At 39.9% G+C, this 20,698-nt stretch overlaps 1 protein-coding gene across 1 annotated transcript in view; it reads right to left on the bottom strand.

The window, feature by feature from the left end:
* MAST4 (microtubule associated serine/threonine kinase family member 4) overlaps window positions 1-20,698 on the bottom strand; it is a 551,423-nt gene that overhangs the window by 14,719 nt on the left and 516,006 nt on the right. Inside the window, exons 21-29 of the mRNA XM_074329206.1 lie at window positions 20,356-20,521; window positions 18,331-18,432; window positions 12,926-13,048; window positions 12,611-12,723; window positions 10,656-10,783; window positions 9,519-9,754; window positions 5,316-5,516; window positions 2,645-2,874; window positions 1,959-2,081 (exon numbers count right to left, since the gene is read on the bottom strand). Of these exons, the coding sequence (XP_074185307.1) occupies window positions 1,959-2,081; window positions 2,645-2,874; window positions 5,316-5,516; window positions 9,519-9,754; window positions 10,656-10,783; window positions 12,611-12,723; window positions 12,926-13,048; window positions 18,331-18,432; window positions 20,356-20,521 (1,422 nt within the window). The remainder of the gene's footprint in view (window positions 1-1,958; window positions 2,082-2,644; window positions 2,875-5,315; window positions 5,517-9,518; window positions 9,755-10,655; window positions 10,784-12,610; window positions 12,724-12,925; window positions 13,049-18,330; window positions 18,433-20,355; window positions 20,522-20,698) is intronic.

Genomic DNA, 20,698 nt, shown 5'->3' on the forward strand with positions numbered 1-20,698 from the left:
TTAGTAGCCAGATTGCAAAAGTGTAAACTTACTTCACTCATCTTAAGTCTTTTATTACCAAACCGAATGGCAACTACAACAAGACAGGAGTCAAGATACTACAAAACTAGTCATGAGGTACTTGGCTCCTCTCATGGTGACTTTTGGACAGCGAGCAGAGGAGAACCCCATGGGCCACCTCAATTCCATGAACATTTATTGAGTAATCACCTATATACCAGGATCTGGGTAAATGCTGGGATGGACGTGGGAAATTTTAATAGTAACTCCACATGTCTCCTGCAGGGCTGCCGTCAGATTTGTTATGTGTTCAGCATGACCATAAGCTGATTTCCAGCACTGCCTATGGCTCTGCAGTGTTCTCTCCATATTCAGTCCTATCCCTCTGGTGATGAGAAGCATGCATTTGTGAGGAAGTTGGCTAGTTAGCGGAACACCCTCTGGGTACAAATGACAGCAAAGCAGCCCCCAACCCCCAAGGGGCTTGAGCCCAAGACCAAAATCTCATTAATGCTGTGAATTAATCAATGGCAGTAACTCTCCTACAATCTGCTACTTGACACTGGATTTTTGAGCATACATGCTATTACTACTCACAGAACCTAGGCCAGATCAGAATCTTTTGAAGCACACACCTATGTTGGCTGGGGGAATGACAGAGAAGAAAGGAGAAAAGTCACTTAACTGAACTTACTTTTGGAAGGCTTCCCACACCCACTTCCCTGTAGTACTGTCCAAATCCTTCATTTTCTATCAAGTTCCAGTTAAATTTCACTTCCCTGTGATCTCTCTCCCCACTCATAGAATATTTTCTACAAAAGTATGAAATGCCTCCCTCTGCTACAACCCTGACTAATTAAGTTGTATTTTATCTGCTTACACATCTACATCTTCCATACATTTTGAAGGCAAGGACCATACCTTAATTCTTGTGTTACTAATGTCTACTATGGTACATGCCTCAGAGCCAGTGTTCTAGAAATTATCTGCATGCACGTTATTTAAATGACATATCTGTGTCTATGCTTTGTCTCTCAATAGGCCTTGGCTCACGTCTCTATTCTGGTCGCCTTTTAACAGTGCTCATGAAGAAAGAGGTCATCCAAAAATCCATTTTCCTACAAATAGAGACACTGCGTTTCTGATCACAGATAAAGTAGTCTTTTTTTTTTTTTTCTGGAAAAAAAAAAATCAAACTCACATGCATCTTTATTTGTTTTAACTAGAATCATAGTTAGAGCTATAACTTTAAATTCTAGAGTGAGCAGGTGGCAAAACAAATAACTCAACAGAAGTGAAAGGATCAGTGTAGATTCTCTCTGAACACTCCTATTCATATTTTCTGTGATCTTCCTACTCTCTAGGCTTTATTCAGCTTATGTTTTAAATAAAAATTCATCTCCATTCAAAATCCTTTGTATAGGGTAGGGGAGTGGGGTTAATGACTGCTAGAACCTCTTCTTCCATTACCACCTATTTATATAATTTCTAGTATATGTGTTTACATTCACAATTTCAAAGGAAATCCAACTCTCAGACTAAACTTTCAGATCAGACCCCACAGTTTAACACCACTTTGTCTTCTACTATAATAGAAGAAAACCTCCTGAATCTTCCTGAAGAAAATCACCTTTGGGAATACTTGATTTCCAAACAGATTTCCCTATGTGAAGTACATAAAACAAAGAGAACCCTTACCATTTGTTATTTAGAATAAAAAGCGAAATAAAAGTAGGAAGTGTTTGTGCAGACATTGGACATGTTTTCCACAATATAAAACCAGAGAATTCCTATCTTTGTCTTTAACATTAAACCTGAGACTAACGAATACTTTTCTCAGTGATGAGACTGTCAGTGCATCAGAGATGAACTCTAGAACTCAAGTATAGAATTCTTGCTCCTAGTTCTTCCTGGCTACCTGCCTCATCTGTATGGCCATGACAGAAAAAAGACAATACCTTTAGCAAGAGCTCTATTACTTCCGTGTGGACAAGTCCATGTACCGGTTCTCCATTGATGTGTGTGATCAGATCCCCAGCCTTCAGTCCTGCCTGGCATGCTGGACTTCCTTCTTCTACATTCTAAAGTCCAAGAGGAGAGGATACACTTGTAAGGAAACAAATGACAACCCTAATGCCTATAGTTTCTTCTGGCAGAATACTCTGAGTTAATTAGCAAGATCCTTAAGCTTCTAAGAGGAAGTCAAAAAGGCACAGTTACTATTTCTATTCCGTCATCATCCTAAAGCAGGATAATTCCTATGGTTCCTTTAAAAAATTCAGGTAATTTGAGAAGGTAGTTTTTTTTTTTTTTGAAGAAACAGAAGGCCGGCGGGGGGAAAGCTAAGAAAAAATAAAAGAAGGATGGAAATAGGACTGGCTTTGACTATTTCTAACAGTTTGGTACAAAGAGTGGACAATCAAATATGAAAACTGGACAGAACTATGAGAAAGAATTACTGTTTGCTAAATTCAATTCCATCACATAGGTAAAGGGAAAGAACACTAAAGGAAAATGCAATAGGTCCCAAATGCCAGCTTAACAGAAAAAACATTTGTTGTTAACTGTGCATTGGCCAATGCACCCATTCCCCCGTTTGGCTGGGAATGAAAGGTAACAAAGCACGAGAGGCTGTTGGTCTTACCCAAACAATATGGTGGACTGTATAGATGTCACTGTCGCCCACATACACTCGGATGGCTCGGATGGTGAAACCATAGTTCTTCCCTGAACTATGGATGACAATGGGCTGATGTGGGCTGGCAGAGGCTGCTGAAGAATCTCGGCTCGGAGAGGAATCTCGTGAAGAAGAAGGGTCCGAGGACAGGGAATGGGGAGACATTGGACTTCCCAGGGGAGAAACAGCAAACATATCTGTAAAAGAGAAGCCAGTCATCAAAGCTGATCCTAGTCACACAGACAGGAATGCAGCCAGCCTTTACCACATCTACCGGCTGAGGCTGGGAGCATGGTTGCAAAACCAATTCATTCATTTCCAATAGAAAAATAAAGAAGAAATAACAAAAAAAAAAATTTGTTGGTAACTAGCATGGATTTCAAAACCTGTCAAGGAAACTTCAAAAGTGTCTCTATTTTAACTAATTTTTTAATGAATACTCTAAAGTTATAATTTCTTAGTTCTCTATGCTAATTAAAACACACATAAACCTTAGCTACTATCTGGCTGTGACATTTTTATTTAATGTATTTTATTTTAATTAAAGAAACACATCACGGATACACACATTTGAAGTCCACCTTCACACAGAAAAGACTGTCTTGTCTGGACTAGAGTAAGATTCTCAGGCTCCAAATCTTGCCCTAAGCAACTTTAACACGGTCCTTTTCAAGTACCCACGGCCAAGAAAGAAATGTTCACTTTACCAGGGTCTTTTTTATATTATTATTGAATGTAATAATATTATTAGGTTGGTGCAAAAGTAATTGTGGTTTTTGCAATTATTTTTAACCTTTTAAACCACAATTACTTTTGCACCAATCTAATACTACTGATTGAACATTTTTGGTCAAGAAAGCACTGAAAGGGCAACTTCTTTATAAAAGAAAAAAATCACTCCTTATTACTGTGGTTTCAACTGATTCTCTTCATATATTATTTGTATTTCTAATAAAGTTTCTGAGAGGATGATGCAGGTGAAATATAGAAATTTTAAGAGAAATTCAGTTCATATTCCAAAACCCCAATTCTACTTTGTTTTCCTTGTTTTATAAGCAAACATTTTTTATTTATAGTTCATATCACTGTTGCAGCTATGTGACTCTAAACAGATTTTAACTAGTTATGCAAAGTGTGTGTGTGTGTGTGTGTGTGTGCGTGTGTGTGTGTTCGAGAAAAAGAATAATCTACAAAGGATACTGAGGTTTAAATGTGAGCTCAGTTGGAGCCAGTGCTACTGAAGACTCACCGGTGTGGTGAGTAGCACCGCAGCCACAGTAAGCGGAGAATAGCCACCATCATTCGTTCCAATTCTGATGTCTGTCCAAAGTAGGACATTGAGCTAAACGTATCACTATCGATGCTCCTTCACTCTCTGACTCTAGGGGGCGTCTTGGTGCTCTTTTCTGACTACCTGCTATCTAATCAAGAGGCCAGGTGAAAAGCCAGACATTGGTGGGCAGGGACTTCAAAACATGCCAGCAAGAAGAGGACAGAGTGGACACCTGGGCCCAAACTGCTGAAAAGCCAGGTCCTGGGTCCTTGACCTCATCATGAGTTCCCTTATCGCCTCAAATTGAATACTGGCTCTACTTGACCAAGATGTAGGCTTTCTCATTGGCTTTCAAAAGTGGCTGACCCACATCATACTCACCTTTTCAACTGCAGCTGCACTGGGGGTGTTGCCTTTGGGTTTGAATAGGAATTCAAACTGGGGGGATAGGTGTTTATTTTATGTTGCTAAATGGGACCCCTCCCAGAGAATAGAATATGGTAGGTGAGAACTATCCCCAAATGAGCATTTGTTTATATCCAGCTTCTTTCTGCACAAATTTGAAATTTCTAAACAATTTCTTTGTATACATGGTCTGTATTCTTCCAAATGCAAGCCATCTGTAATACAATTCAATTGCCACTTCTACTCCCTTGCTGTCATTTGAGTGAGAAGTCACAACTACTAGGGTGCATATTTCATATCTGCCAATGGAATTATTACAGACTTAGTGATTACTAAAGGCAAAACCAGGTTGTAGAAAAATACCGCAATTCAACAAAACCATAATTAAGCCCAGTTTCTAACACAGGGCAGAACCTGATGTGACCACCAGGAGGAGGAAGCATAGCTCCACAGACAGGGCTGGGAAAACTTTTCATTTTAGTGCTGTCTGTGACTCTCTGCATCCACAGAAATAAAAAAAACACCTTACTTCACTATGCCTATTTCCTCATTAATTAGATGAGAAAAACTACACTTAGCTTTCCAACATAGATGCTGCAAACTGCTCTGTAAAGAACATAAATGGTGCATAGTCTAGGGAAGAAAAATTATTCAGAACAGGGAAATTTGTCACTTGACTTGGGAGAGGGGAGAGAAAAGAAAGGGAAACAAATAAAAGCAATAAGGCTTTGTGGGAAGGAAGCCTACTTCATTCCCTGATGCAGAGAGAAGTGAGAAGAAATAAAGCACACAAGCTCTCTGGGAACTCCAGAGGTTCTGCAGGGAGAAGCTCGAGAGCTGGGCTGGGTGCAGTTGCTGCTTCAAACAACCTTGCATCTCAATCAGCATTCCAAACCAGAGGCAGGGGAGGGGGCCACATGCACAAATCAGACAATTTCATGCGAGTAGATGTCTCTCTACCTCCTGGGATCATGAGGGACAGAGCACTGGCAGAAAGGGACTTTGTGACTTTCCCCGAGATTTTCTTTTTTTCTGTGCTTTCTAAGCGCTGCCGAGCCATGTGAGAAGCGGATTCACTGGATGGCTTTGAGGAATTATCTGTACTGTCCACACACTCGCTTCGTCCGTTTATCTGATCCAAGTGCTCTGAAAAACTGCCAACTGTACAAAGAAGAAGGGATAAACATGTTCAAGAAAATTGGGGAGAGGAGAGGTGGGGAGAGGGCAAGAGAGAAGGAAGGACAGACGCTGGGAAACATACTCCCACATGGCTCATGAGTCCATATGGTGTCAGACAAACATTAACAACACATGACTGGTTTGAGAAAGGTGAAATGGAAGAGGTAAAGATGAAAGAGATGTTAATTCAGGTTTCATTCTAGTCATATACAAGTCGGCTGATTCTTAATCAATGACTCCATTTAACTAGAATAATTATTTTCTAGAATCTATATTTTACAGCCTAATAGACACAACTCTCCCCCCTACCCCACCATGGAAGGCCATGCTATGAACCAAACAACACCTTATGAACACCAGGACCACCTATTGTATATCGTCCTCTGATAACAATGATCATTGTTAGCAATGCTGTTAATAATGGTTTTTGATATGTGGACATCATTTAATCACTTCATGTAGACTTAGGCTTGTGTCATCTCCTACCATCTTCCCAGGACACACAGGACAACTAGGCTCAGATACACAACTTATAGAAAAGTGTCTAAAGGGTCTCCTTTGACTTTTCACACTTTTTACTCTAAGCTCCTTGTAGATTTCATGGGAAAAGACAAAGGATATTACTGGCTATATTACTCGATGGCTCCCTGCATCTTCCGCTTTTAATCTAGACAGTGTCATATGCTGATCTGCCCCGAAGTTACTGGACCAGCAGGAAGATCCCTTCCCTTTTAAGCCAGCCATGCCTTCTTTATTTTCAATTTCATTAACCTTTAACATAAACTGAAGATTTATTTTTTTTTGCAGTTAAAAAATTAGGACTTCCTTCAGTATAGGATCATAAGAGAATATAACCACATATGTAGGAGGATGAAGAAATGGAAAATCACTGATGTCAGTCGGGTGCACAGGCCAAGAGTAAAAAAAGTTCTTGAGCAAACTGACATTTTGAGTCTCCCAGAGAAAAAAGTTGAATGATCACCCCTTGTGGTTCCTCCTATGCTTTCTTTCATGGGCTATCAGATTTCTTTCTTTCTTTCTTGTTTAAATCATTAATAACAAATCTTTGTGTTTTCAGGAAAAAAAATACTTATTTCATTTTTACTTATAAATGCTCTAATTGTGTACTTTAAAAATCATCAGCACTATTATCACCTTAAGATATACAATCCACATAGAGAATTTAAAACCACACAGAAAATAAATGATCCTTTGAAAGACCAGCCGCGACACTTTAAAGTGCTGACCACATGACATTCTTCCCCTAGGAACAAGTTAAGCTTAACTAGACTTAAGTAACATATGCAGCACTAGACTGCACAGTTGAAGTTTGGCCCTAGTTCCTGGAAGGTGGCACAGACTGTATAGGGTCAAAGCTAGAGGAAGCTGGCGACGGGAGAGTGGGTTTGGGCACAGCACAGTTCATGACCATCTACTGTGCTGTCTGTACAGGAAGATTCACGGACTTCCATTTGACAGCCATCTGACCTACAAAGGAAGACAACCATAAGGCAAATGTCTACAATCTTTCTACTCCTATATGCCCAACTGAATTTTACTTAACAGTGCATCTATTCCTTTCCCTCTAAATAAAGAAATCAACTGGTGAAGGACTGATAAAAACTGCTTCACAAATCAAAAATCTCATCTCAAAACCCTTAAGCTTACTTTTTGATAAGTTAAACACTCCCTTCTCCACTCTAATTTGGTTTGGATAATATCATTGACAAGCATAAATGAAAAGCTGAATCTCTTTACAGTGAATAATTTGTTTGAATGCATTTGAGCACTACACCTAAGAGTTCAACACTTACTTTCCCCTGATTCAAATACAATGTAATCATGAAAAAAGAGAAACGGTTCTATAGCTGTACGTCCCTAAATGCCAGAGGGTGAATATATAGTGTTCTCTTTTACCATCTCTCTCTTTTGCCTCCACCATCTCATTTCATAGCACTATACATAAGCCTGTGTTTCTTTTCTGCCAATAGTGGATAATGTCATCTTAATGTTCTAGAAATGTCAAGGGTTCTTTCCTTTTGATGGCAGAGCAATATGAAAATCAACAAATTTAATTTTACTACAGTCACGGTTTTCAGATTTCCTAATTACCCTTGGCTATGAGCAAATCAGCTCATCTTGCTATTCTGTACAGCCCCCAACGTCTTTGATTATTTTTAGTGAATGTATGGGGGGAGACAGAGAGAGGGTGGTTTGAATCTATTAATCAAAATGCATGGCAAGACCTAGGCAGATTTTTTTTTAATTATGAAAGTAATCTATCAAATGCTTAGACACCATTCTCCTCCCTTTACCTCCCACCTTTCTGATAGTTGGTGGGTTGTAAAGACTAAGAGATCATCAACAATTCACCATATTAAGAAATTTTAAATGGAGGTAAATATATTCTACTCAGAGTAAGAAAATACACTAAGAAACAGATAGAGACCTTAGTAACTGTAAATATAAAATACTGAGATATTTACATTTGATTTGATTACCAAGCTCAATTAAAAATGGTCAGGGATTCTAGATTCCTAGGTTGTTTTTACACTACTTTTACACTGCTATTCTCTTGGCTTTATAAAGTTAAGATGAGCGGAATTATCCTGATGGAAACAGTGCTGAGGTAAAGAGAGAAAAGAAAGAAAACAACAACATTATTTTTCCCCATGATAAACTATAAGTACATATGAAGCTCCTCCACAGAACGAAATGTTTTAATGAGGCTAAAATAAACCCAGCCTGTTAAATTTGTTTTTCTGAAATGATTAAAAAAAAAATTTACATTATGAATATTCAATTAGTTTAAAAAATGTTCATGAAAATTCTTGGAATCATTCATGGTTATCAATATAATATAATGAATATTGTTTAATGAAAACATTTATTATAGCAACCCAAAGCCATATCCATGTTTTATTTTCTTTTAAAAAAAGCATAAATGTGCTTTGCTCTGTAGAAGGATACGCTATGCATAAAACTCTTATAAACCAAATAATATTTTAAATGCACTTTAAGGGCTTGCTCTAAGGAAGCCAAGTTTGATTTTCAAATGAGGTCACGTCTATTATTAAGGGCCAACAAGTATCTATGATACACTAAGTATTCAAAAAACCTGTGAAAACACTATTCCTGTTTTCAGGAAGGTTACTTCACATACAAGTGGCGTTATAAAGTATTTCCACAGAAAAGGCCCAAACCATTTGACTGTCTCCCAAACAAAGATGTCTTTCAAGAGTTTCTTACTCCAGTTGCCCACAGACTGGGAAGGCAACTTTTGTCTACAGTGGAGTGGTTTTATATGCACATAAAATACCAACTTGGATTGTGTTGGTATTTCCGACTCCCCTCTCCCCTCTGAGTCCCAGGTGCACAGAAGTTATTCGTGAATCTCACAGTGTAAGCATCTTTCTGTGTTCACTGGGAGTTTGGTGTGGAGAGAGAAGTCATTTGGTACATCATGGCCCCTTAATAAAAACCAGCTCCATTTCAAACACCCATTTCAACACAAGAGGGAAAAGTGGCTTTTTGCTGTACCTTATGGGTGATTTAAAACAGTTTTGAGGACAATTTTGACCATTTGACTATTTGATATTGCCCCTTACTCCTAACTTTGAGTTACATGCAACCCCACGAGACATGCCTTTGCCTCACCACCAGAGTACACGCTCCCTTAGTGTGCTCTGACTGTCACCACAGGACCCCACCGACACCCAACTGTGAAGACCAAGCCTGGCTGTCAGGTCAAGCTGAAGCAAGAATGGTTTGCTATGTGGCTCTGAACTCAGGATGGGCCTGAGGCATCTGATCTTAGTTCTTCGGAGCTCATCCCACAAGCCCAAGAAGTGGGGCCATGGAGGGAGTGTAGTAGCACAGGTCACCATCACCCCGACCTGGCTAGGCCCGTCCAGGACTCAGCACTGGCAGTCACTTCTCAATGTGGGGATGTTTGGATGGCACGCCCCACGCCCAGGTGCTTACCTGACAGGGTGGAGCTGCTGATGGTGCTGGCCGGGGTGGTGACCTCGGGCTCCTCCTGAGTGCACTCTGCAGCAGGAAGGGCTGGCTTCTCTGGCTCCTCGTGGAGGTCTCCGGGGCAGGGAGCAGCTGCATCTTGTTCTACTTCTGTTGAAATAGCCAGTTTGGGGAGCAGGCCAGAACTGAGTTTACGTCTGTTGCTTTCAGTATCTGATGAGTTGGATGTGGATAACTGTTGTCTTAATTAAAAACAAAAACATTATTGATTATATTCCCCGTACTGTATTTCACATCCCTGTGCCTATTTTGTGACTACCAATTTGTACTTCCTAGTCCCTTCGGCTTTTTCACCCATCCCTCAATCTCCCTCCCATCTAGCAACCATCAGTTTGTTCTCTGTGTCTATGAGTCTCTTTCTGCTATGTTTGCTCATTTATTCTGTTCTTTGGATTCCACATATGAGTGAGCTCATATGGGATATAATCAATAATGTTGTAAAGACTATTTAGGGTATCAGATGGGTACTGGACTCATCACAGGGAATCACTTCATAGATTATATAAAGGGCTAACCAATGCACTATATACCTGAAACTAATATAAAATATTAACATATACACATACAGTCACGGTATATAAAGTACAGCATAGGGAATATAGTCAATGGTATTGTAATAGCTATGTACAATATCAGATGGGTAGTAGGCTTGCTGGGGTTATCACTTGTGAGGGGTGTAAATGTCTAGTCATTATGTTGTTTTGTACACCTGAAACTAATAAAAACAAAAACAAAGTCCTGTATACATACATACATACATATATGCATACTAGGAAACTGTGTTCAGGAAGAATTTTGGAAGAAACCAGGTATAAATCGACCTTAGATAAGCCTAACCAAGACTCAGTGCAGTGGTTCATAAAGTGTGTTCCCAGACCAGCAGCATCAGCATTACCTGGGTACCTGTTAGAAATACACATTCTCAGCCCCACCCCAGATCTACTGGGTCATAAACTCTGAGGCTGGGCCCGGCTACCTGTGTTTTTACAGGCCCCGCAGGCGATTCTGCTGCACACTCAGGGTTACGAACCACTGCTCTAGTAGCTACTGCTTATGATAGTTTTTAACAGGCATTTCACATACATTTCAGAATACTCTGAACTCCAGCTTAATGGTTCCGTGGATGGCAAAGCTGTGTTTTTGGTTTTGTCCCCAGGGTCTTCCTTCTCTTCTCCAGAATTCTGAGTTATTCGATCTATACTGCTGAAAACCTGGAAGGTAAGAAGTCAGTGCTTATTAACATCTTCCTGAAAGAGTTTGTCAGGGAAAAAAACAAAAACAAAACTAAACCCAAATCTTGGGAGAAAAACCTGAGAGTATGACTAAAGTTTGAATCGGGACGTGTATTCAGCGGTACTTTCCAATGCTGTTTACTTGTGAGATGAATGGCCAATGTATAATTTGTTTTTTCTTTTGGAGTGGGGAGCTATGAATTTATCACCTTCTCACCATATCTCGTTATGGATTTTTGTATCTGCAAACAAAACTCATAGATGCATTGGGGTTTCTAGGCCTGGGGATCAATGCACACGTCAGATTACTTTTTAACCATGAAGTCAATCAGGAAAAGAAAATCACAGAGATAAAGATTTACTGGCTACCAGTCAGGATGGAAGAAGAAAAATGAACTGGAATTGAGTGAGAAGAGAAGAATAAATTACCTGTTTCAGGATGTGGGGGGGGAGGGGAAGGGCAGGGGTGTGGTACATATTTGGTTATGAGTCAGAGGTATGTGTTTGGCTTATAAATCACACACACAGACAGGCAGCTTCATATGTTGGTACTTGGATTTCTGAAGGGGATCAGAGCTTAGGCAAAGCTGAGATCTCTGCTGTGCCACAGGAAAGCTGAAAGGTAAAATAGGGAGCTAGAGCCCAGCCCAGGAAGCACTTCTTACTGCCCAACTCGGCCTTTTGCTGCTTTCATGGGAACAGCCCTTCAACCACCTATATCTACTGGGGTTAGGAGGAAGGTGGTTAAGGAACAAGAGACAGCAGGAAGGAAACACAGTTGAGGGGCTGGCTTTGATGGGCCAGAGAACAGGTAGTTGAGGAAAGCCAGGCAGCACTCAGTGATATCAAAGCTTTTGTCCCGGCCCTGGGACAGACCTGCCAGCACACCCTCCAGGGAAATCCCTACCTCTCTATGTCCTTCGTGTGCTGGCCAATTTGCAAATACATTCTAGGCAGTCATTTAGAAAAAGGTACAGAACACTAAAATCACTAAATGCTACAGAAGAGCTAAAGGGTATCATGCAAAATGGCAACAGAAAATATACAGCTACTGAAAATAGCAAAAGGAAGAGAGGGTGCCTTCTAGGTCCATTTCTATTTTCCTAGAGCCCTGCTGCCCTGTCTCAGAATTATCAGGTTTCCTTGTTCTGTTTGTCTGTTTTCATCTAACCACTCTCAGTAAAAAAACATCTTTCTCAAACATTAACTTTATTATCTTCTACCATTTCCAAAATTCTAGCATGGCTTCCTCCTGCCTCTTTAATTAACTCACATCATTTTGTATTGTTGGTTACCAGACTTTCTCATTCCACAATCAACTATCCCCAAGTGTCTTAGGTTTTGTCAAGAACTAAACCTTCTCCTTCGTAGTGTAATCTGTGTGGTACTTAGAAAAAGGCTCTGAACACACTGAGTTCAACGTTCTTCATTACAACATGAAAGAAATAGGGGCGGGGGGTGCATCCACAGCCTGGCACTGAACTAGACCAGGGCACACAAGGCAGCCAGCATATAAATAGCTATAATGTACTCCAAAGATATGGCTATGAGTGGCAAGTCTGTGCCTCCAAGAAAAAAGACAGCAATCTGCGGAGAGTAAAACAGAGAAATATACTCCTGAGAAGGGGTAGGGACTCTGGATTATCAAGACGGTGGGGTCACTTTTCCTCAACAAGAAGGAATCGTAAGTCAGGAGATCGCAAGTCCAAAACACTGTAGGCTGTTTTCACAGTCACTTCCAGCTGTTGAGAGGTACCAACTATCTGGCCAGAGACACCCTGTATATTCACACCATATTTCACTTACTTTTGAAAACCTATGTGAACACGAGGAAAACTGCCTTATTTCCACATTAAAATCTTCATCATTCGTGTCATCTTCTTCCTCAGTCTCCATATGATGATATTTCTCTGACCGAGCTACAGAGAAACGTTTGGGAACAGTTCCAATTACTCAAAATGTCAGATTTTAATTTAGATATTCTAATTATTAGTTTCTGTCTCAAAGTCACATTACATTTAAGAACTCATAGGTTCTAGACTGGAAGGTTCAATGAAAAGTAAAGATAATTTTCTACAAAGTAAAGGCCAAACAATGTTTTATGTCAGATAATGCACGTACTATCAAAATAACTTGTGTCATCTTCAGATTCCAGTTGGGGAATAAATTCTGCCTTCTGTCTCAGCAAACTGTTCCAATCTAAAGAACGGAAGAATCTATGCTGTTTGACTTCATATGCACCACCTGGGGGCGGAGAGTGGAGGGGAAAATCAGAGGAGAAAGTGTTAAACTAGCCTCCAAATAAAGGTAAAACATTTGTTTTTAAGAACAATAAAAAAAAAAAAAATCAATCAACAGAGAAATAAAGAAGTCATGGAAGTCCTACCTTTTCATTCTATAACAAAAACATCTAAAATTTCCCCCATTACTTATCAGATTTGATTTTGCTAAGAGCAGTTGCTATGGCACGTTTTTCATTGTTAATTTTTCCAGGGCTTCCTCCATTTTTCAAAGGTTAATGATGTGGCCACTTAAAATCACATTACGCTGAACCTGGGGATGTGGACACACATTGGCCCAAAGCAGACTTGCTCATTAGAAAGCCAAAGAAATTCTAACAAGGAGCAAAATGTGTTCACAATATTTTCCCTGAAGGTTGGGTTAATAAAGATGAATTTTTCCTAAATAGTACATAATGGTTACCATTCAACTTTATTGGATTGCTCATTAACACAGGTAAGAATTAGATTCTGTGGATTACAGATTTTTAAGAAATGGGCAAACCTGTTTGACAGACTTATAATGCATGTGACGAACATCAATCACAATTCCTAAGTTTTAGGCTTCTTATTGCCAAGTCAGCACGAGAGCACAATTCAGTGAAATGTGTTTCACTCAGTTCATGATTTTAAAGAGTTATTTTGAAGGGCAGGCCCCATCAAAATATTACACTATACCCCATGTAAAGAGAAGACGGTACACATGTCATAAAATCAAAGCGTGAGAATCAGGCCACTGCCCTGCCACAAACACACACACTGTTGATAAAGGAGATAAGGAAGAATCAACCTTGAAAAAAAATATGAGGAAGAGAGATTTCTCACAAGACTAATACCAGGGTCTAATCAGTCTCCCTGCCAGGAGATGCCTTTCTAGATGGGGTATAAATGCCTCTGTAATGCTGTTGTCACCCTTGTTTCGCATTCTTTCCTCAGTGGGGCACAAAAGGAATAGGAAGAGAAATGCAAGCTGAATGAAAAATGGGCTGGATCTTGGGGTGGGGAGCTGTCTGAGTGGTTCAAATGTGGCTCTGTCCCCAGCAGGCCCCTTTAGCACAAGGTGCAGGTTGGAGCTCCAAACCCAGTCAGGAGAAACTAGTGTTCTGAAACCAACGGAGTGGAGAGAAAAGAACAAAGTGGGGAAATCACCCCCCTTAAGAGAATGGATTCTTCTTTACAAAGCATTTGATTAGAATCTTTATCCAGGATCTTATCCAGACATTCTCCGTGTTCATAGCACAATACTGAAGTCTGATGTTGATGAGAACAGCGATACCATTAGCAGCTGTCATGCAAGGGCTGATTTTTGACAAGGATTGAACTGGATACTAGAGGCATTGTGTTTCCTTTAATTACATCATTGAAAGTAACCCCACGAAGAAAGCATTTTGGGATGGGGAAACTAAGGATAAGCAACAAAGCATACTGAACCACAATTCCCCAGTGAGGAAGGTTTGGAGGGCTGAACAATGTCTATCTGAAAACACCCAGGTCCATTTTCACACGCCATATAAAGGGAAGACATGTTTTAGTTTGGATCCTTATCCTGCCATCTTTCTTGTATCAATTTGCAAATGGATTCACAACTACCAGTATTGGGGAACTGAGACAAACAGCCGACTCCTGAGGCTGTTCTCATGGCACCTTTGCAGAGTCCAGCTCCCGTCCTCCATGCATCCTGCCTGTCATCCAGACCAATCAGTGTCCCCAGACATAGCTGCCAGTGACATTTTCTTCAAGTCATCTTATCTTGGAGAAGGTAAAGGGCTTAGATATTTTCCCAACTCCCTAACTGTGTCAACAGCACTGAGGTCCAAAAAGTCAAGCCCTACTTTGTAGCCCAACACACACTATGCTACAATGACCATCACTTCAGCTGCTGCTCATGGGGACACACCAAATGGCAGCTCTGATACTCCAAGGTCACTCAGCTTTACCCAGAAAAGCACAGTTCTCTAGAGCCAAGGACTCAAATAGCACTTCTGGACCATATCCAGAGTGTCTGGTTTTCCACTCCCCTGCCTGCCACCCTTTGGGACACAAGTTATGAGAGCATTTGCTTCATCTCTGTGGATGATGACAAATGGGTCCTCCCCAAGGAGGCATAGCCCACTGCTGAGCCAGCTTACCTTTCTCACACTTTGGTCTTTGTGCACCACTGAGAAAAGGTTGCTTATCACTGGGTCCTATTTCTCATGCGCTTTTGGAGCGATGGGGAACAAAAAAATTAAAGGGACACACTGGGGAAAAACAACCTCTGGGCTAAACTGTTGGTATGATATAGAAGCAGGCATTATGAGCCAAATGAGCCAAATGCAAATCACTGGACGTAAGAAATGCAAATGACAGCTCTCATTGTAAGAATTCACCAGGAAAGGAAGGGAAACAAATTATTTTTTGAGCCCTTATTATGCACTAGGTTAATGTACTAGATACCTTCATGAGTATGTTTGCATTTCTTCCTCACATCGTCCTGTGAAGTGCATAACATACTCATTTTCATAGATTAGGAAACTGAGCTTCAGGGCAATGAAGGAACTATTCCAGACCTCCAGCTGGTACATACGTCACAGTCAGTCACATATGAGCAGCTCTCAAGTCTAGTAAGCCAACGCAATACCCTACAAGTTCAAAAGTCTAGTTCAAGTACATGTTCCCAAATTGCAAGTTATGCTTTGGCACTAATGTTCTCCCTTGAGTTTTTCTCTCCTTTCATGAAAGTTTCTTAAACATCCATTATGCTCTTCGCACTCCTTTTCTCAGCCTCTCTAGTCTCTTGGGCAAATGTGCATTCGCACATTTTCATGGTGCATTATTTTGCCCGCTAAATATGCATTAAATCCAAAATGCTGTCATTGGAAGTAGCATGGCAGGCCTGTGGGATTCTCAGCCTCATTCGCTGAGCCCTACTGGGACCTGTCACGTTGGACCTGCCTGTTTGGCAAGCACTTCTTGACAATGCTAAGAGCTTGGGCAGGGTCTTTCAAATGTCTCTTTTGAGCTTCTGCTAGATTTGTTTTTCAAACTGTCAAACCTGAAAAGACCAAAAGTAGCAGTCCAGAAGAAAACGTGCAGAGAGAGAACTTGCAGCCTATAATACATAAACATGGACGTGCTGACCCTCATCATAGTCCTGTCTCATTAAATCAGGCCCAGTCAAGAATCCAAGTATCCTTAGAGGAGGGAAATGGGCAGGATATTAAGTGGGAAAACTCTCCAAACTGACACATGAACACTGAAGGGAAGGGGACTCTTTAGAAGGGGTGGGCTGATTCTAATATAATTTGAGTCATACCTTAGGACAGTGCTTCTCTGTGACAGTTGATTAGGACATGTAAATAGATATTTGGATTGCTGCAGGCCAATCTTAAAACACCAATGTTACTTATATTCGGCTCAAGTGAGTGAAAAAAAAAAATCACTCCTCGAAACTATGCCCCATACAGAGCCTTGACACCAATTCTTTGACAGCGACTCTTATCTCTTGAACCATAAAGCAAATCTGACTGCAGGTCACAGAGGGGGGGAAATAACAAGTTTGCTCTGTCACTTCAGAGAAAGGAAAAACCAAATAGGGTGGGAAGAAGTGTAAAGTACTCTGTTCAAAGAGTTCAATCAGCTCCAAGGGAGGGGCACCACCACCATTTCTTTATCTCATATATCCAAAGGGGAAAGCATGAGATTATACATGCAGAAAATTAAAACGACAATACCAGCAGCAGCAGTGTCACATCTGGTTCTAAATGCCAGAGTGGGTGATCTTTTATCCTCACAATAATCCTGCAAGGTGACACTACATACTATACGCTTCATTCTACAGATGAGGACTTGTGGCAAGAGAAGGGAAATAACCTTCCCCTGGTCACACGGCTCAGATTTAAACTCAGTCAGTCTGACTCCAGCGTTTGTGTCTTTAACTTCCACACATCCACTGAAATAGGCAAAAAGGCACACCGTACTCTATTAAGAAGCTCAACTCAAAACAGTTTTCCTAATTGAGCCCTGATTTTAAACTTTGATTCTCTAATGCAGTCTGCAAGATTTTTCTGTAAAGAGTCCATTAGTACATATTTTAGGTTTTGTGGGCCAGTCAGTCTGTCATGACTACTCAACTCTGCCACTGTAGTATGAAGGCAGCCATAGACAATATATGAATGAATGGTATTGCTGGGTTTCAATAAAACTTTATTTATAAAATAAAGATTTGGCCAATGGGTTTTAACACATCATCATAAATTCTAGCAGTGCAATGTTCCATACTTAAGCACAAACAGAGCTCTCCAACTGGGGAAGCTGTGGGCAAATGTGGAGAACAACGTAAGATAAATATTTAGAGCTGTTGCAAATGATTTTTGTCATGAAAAAAAGGGGGGAGAAAATCGTTGCTGCCATATTTTCTGATATTTCTATTAAAATGGAGTACAATGAAACATTCCATCACGCCAGTTATCACTGATTGAAATTGTGAATACTGAAAACATTGTGTGTGTGTGGGTGTGGGTGTGTGTTTATATTTAATATTTAGTCTCATCTAGATAAATTCACATACTAGGACTCTATATTGGAATCTCTAAGTCTGTCTATTCAGAATATAAGGAAGAAAAGGAAAAGGAGGGGCAGAAATAAAAAACTGGTAGCAGAACATTCAGGAAAAATAACCAGCAAACTAACAAATCTACTATCTTCTTAACCTTGAAGAGCAATGGTTTTTAATCGTCTTTCTTGGGCCTTGGTGCTGATCACCATGATGGGACAGCATAGTTCCACCCCAGGCACTCATTTCTATTAATTAGTTCAAGAACTGATAACCCATTTCAAAGCCTGTAGACAGTAACATGCTGGGTTAAATTCTTCTGGGAATATATATTTTTCAAAAAAACCTCCACACACCAAAAAAAAAAAAAAAGAAAAAAAAAAAGCTCCACATCTCTAATCCTCTGTTTCAAATTATTTAAGATGCATGCTTTTCAGGACAGAAGAGTTACATGTGCCCTTGAGGTTTTCTTCTAGGGAAATTTTATGTATTGAAACAAATTAACAATAATTTCTGCTTTGAAAGAAAAAAAAAATCACAACAAAGACAAACAAAGAAGCCAAAATACTACTGTCATCGCGTGTTGTGCTCGTGTTCTACATCAACTAACAGATGCTTCCGATGCAAAACACAAAACACAAACACAAACCTGAGTGCTCCACGTAGACATTATTCCTTGCATATTAGCAAAATTAAAACATATGTGCTCTAACCTGTTCCCAGTCTCTCCAGGGGATTCTGCCTGAGAAGCAAGGTAATCAGATCCTGGGCATCGGGGGGCGGTGCCTCGTCCTTTTCAGGCCAGTTGATCTCATCTAGAAGGAAGAAAAGTTGTTTATATCTTTATTGCTCAAAAGGTGGTCCCCATCTCAACAGCATGGACATGCCCTGTGAGCTTGTTAGAAATGCAGAATCTCAGGCCCCACCCTAGACCATCTGAATCAGAATTTGCATTTTAACAAGATCTTCAGTTGATTCTTAGGCCCAGTCAGCTGAGAAGCATTGTTTCACAAGACATGAATAGCACAGCTTTTCACAAGGCAAGGAGAGAATATTTCTTTCTTTTTTTTTTTTTTGACATTCAATATTATTTTATATTAACTTCAGGTGTAGACTATTTCAATAAGTGGTATCTTTCACTTGCCTTTTTGATTCATTTTTCTTTGGCAGAAGTGACTCACAACAAATTGCTCCTTCTAGTTAAGAGGACTTAATATAGTGGAAACGCTGAACACCTGTGTTTCAGGTGGCCACCTCTCCAGGGATCATCTCTGAGACTTTCTCGCTTACTATCCTCAACTTAGAATTGGGCCACAGCCATAGGTTCTGCAGCTCCAAGAAGCAGAAAGTAATTTTGTAAAAATAACTATTTCCAGAGACAAAGGAAAGGTCAAAATGCTAAGACTGAAGACGGGAAAAAAAAAAAAAAAAAAAAAAATCAAAGTAATCATAGTAATGGAAGTATTTAAAATCTGTCATAAATATTAGAATATGTTCTACATTCTAAAGGAGTTTGCCTGAAGATAGGTGTGCATGCTTGTGTGTATGAAAATGCAATAAAAAACATGAATTATTTCTGTGTGTGCCTGCCTCTAGCTTCCTCTGCTGCAGTTTAAATCTGATTTGGAAAATAAAACATGAATATGCATCTGAGCCGTAAGGCATCGAGAACAAAGCCAGCATTTGCTGCCTGTGTTAATTAAACAGTTGATTCCTCTTGCCATTCAGGCCTTGGTATATCAGAAAACAGTCTAGTTATAAATCCATAAACAGCTCAGATACCATATAAAAGGGTTATTCACTGCAGGCAACTCACAAATCTACTTTGTTAAAATTTATAAATATGCCTGACTTGCAAAGTCAGTGATAGAAAATAATGCTGTGATTAAGAGGCTCCAACATGAATTTTCCATGTATTTCCACTCTTGGACCCCGTAAGCACAGTCCAGAATGGACTAGAGGTGGGTGATGGAGATATCAGTAATGACTGACAAACTTTGAAAAAGAGAGGCCTTTCTGATCTATGCTTCAGGGGAATTTATAAAAACAGCAGGTATGGCAGTAATAGAGCCTATTTAATTATCATTTAGTTTTGCCACAAGCTGCATAACAATAGTTAGGGGTCAGCTTGCAGGTTAAGATCTAAAGGTTATTGAATTTTAAATGAAAGATGAACAGCTGTTACAGAAATAACATTACACCATAACAACTACCAATGAAATCATTAACAATCTGTGGATTACATTTGCTTCCTTCCCATTCTCATTATTTATTATTTGGTAGACATTTGTTTTAGAGTTTATTACATTTTTGTTAATTTCTTCGTTGTGCCATTAGCCATTTTCCCCATTTATGTAAATGTTACCCACATTAACCTTCTCTTTCCTGGTGCAACTTTGCTATTATGGAAGGGAAGACTGGACGGCAATAAACTCATTTGCAAATCCCACACCAATTTCTTTTGCAGAGAAAGCACACCATAAAAACTGGTTACATTGCCAGTACATTTCCAAATTCCATGTTAACAAAACTTCCTCAGATCAATTTTCAACACAAATTACTCTCTTGATATTGTGAAAGTCAGTTATGTGCTATGATTAGTGAGTTCTTTTAATTTGTTGGCTAAACTGTTTGATAAAGGTTAACATTTCAGTAGTAAATACGGCGATACTCCAAAGAATTACACTAAATAGCTGCTTCCCTACAGTGGCTTAAAGATAACTCCTGATGATATTTACCACTGATGACTTGTCCAAATAGCTCTTCTGGAGTGTCCCCAAAGAATGGCACGCATCCAACCAGAAATTCATAGAGGATAATCCCCATTGCCCACCAGTCCACAGGCTTCCCATAGCCCTGCCTTAGAATCACTTCTGGGGCAATGTATTCAGGTGTGCCACAGACCTACAAGACGATTGCAGTATTAGAATAACTGGAATACTAGGCATGAATTAAAATAAGCAAGAGGGCCAAACATCAATTATTTTGCCCAGAGTGCACCTGCTCAACCCCATGGAACCACATGGACAAAGAACTTAGGAACAGCCATTTGGTGTTCTTAACACTGAATATAATCAATTA

This window comes from Rhinolophus sinicus, linkage group LG03 (genome assembly GCF_036562045.2).
Source record: "Rhinolophus sinicus isolate RSC01 linkage group LG03, ASM3656204v1, whole genome shotgun sequence".
In the NCBI taxonomy this organism is placed as follows: domain Eukaryota; kingdom Metazoa; phylum Chordata; class Mammalia; order Chiroptera; family Rhinolophidae; genus Rhinolophus; species Rhinolophus sinicus.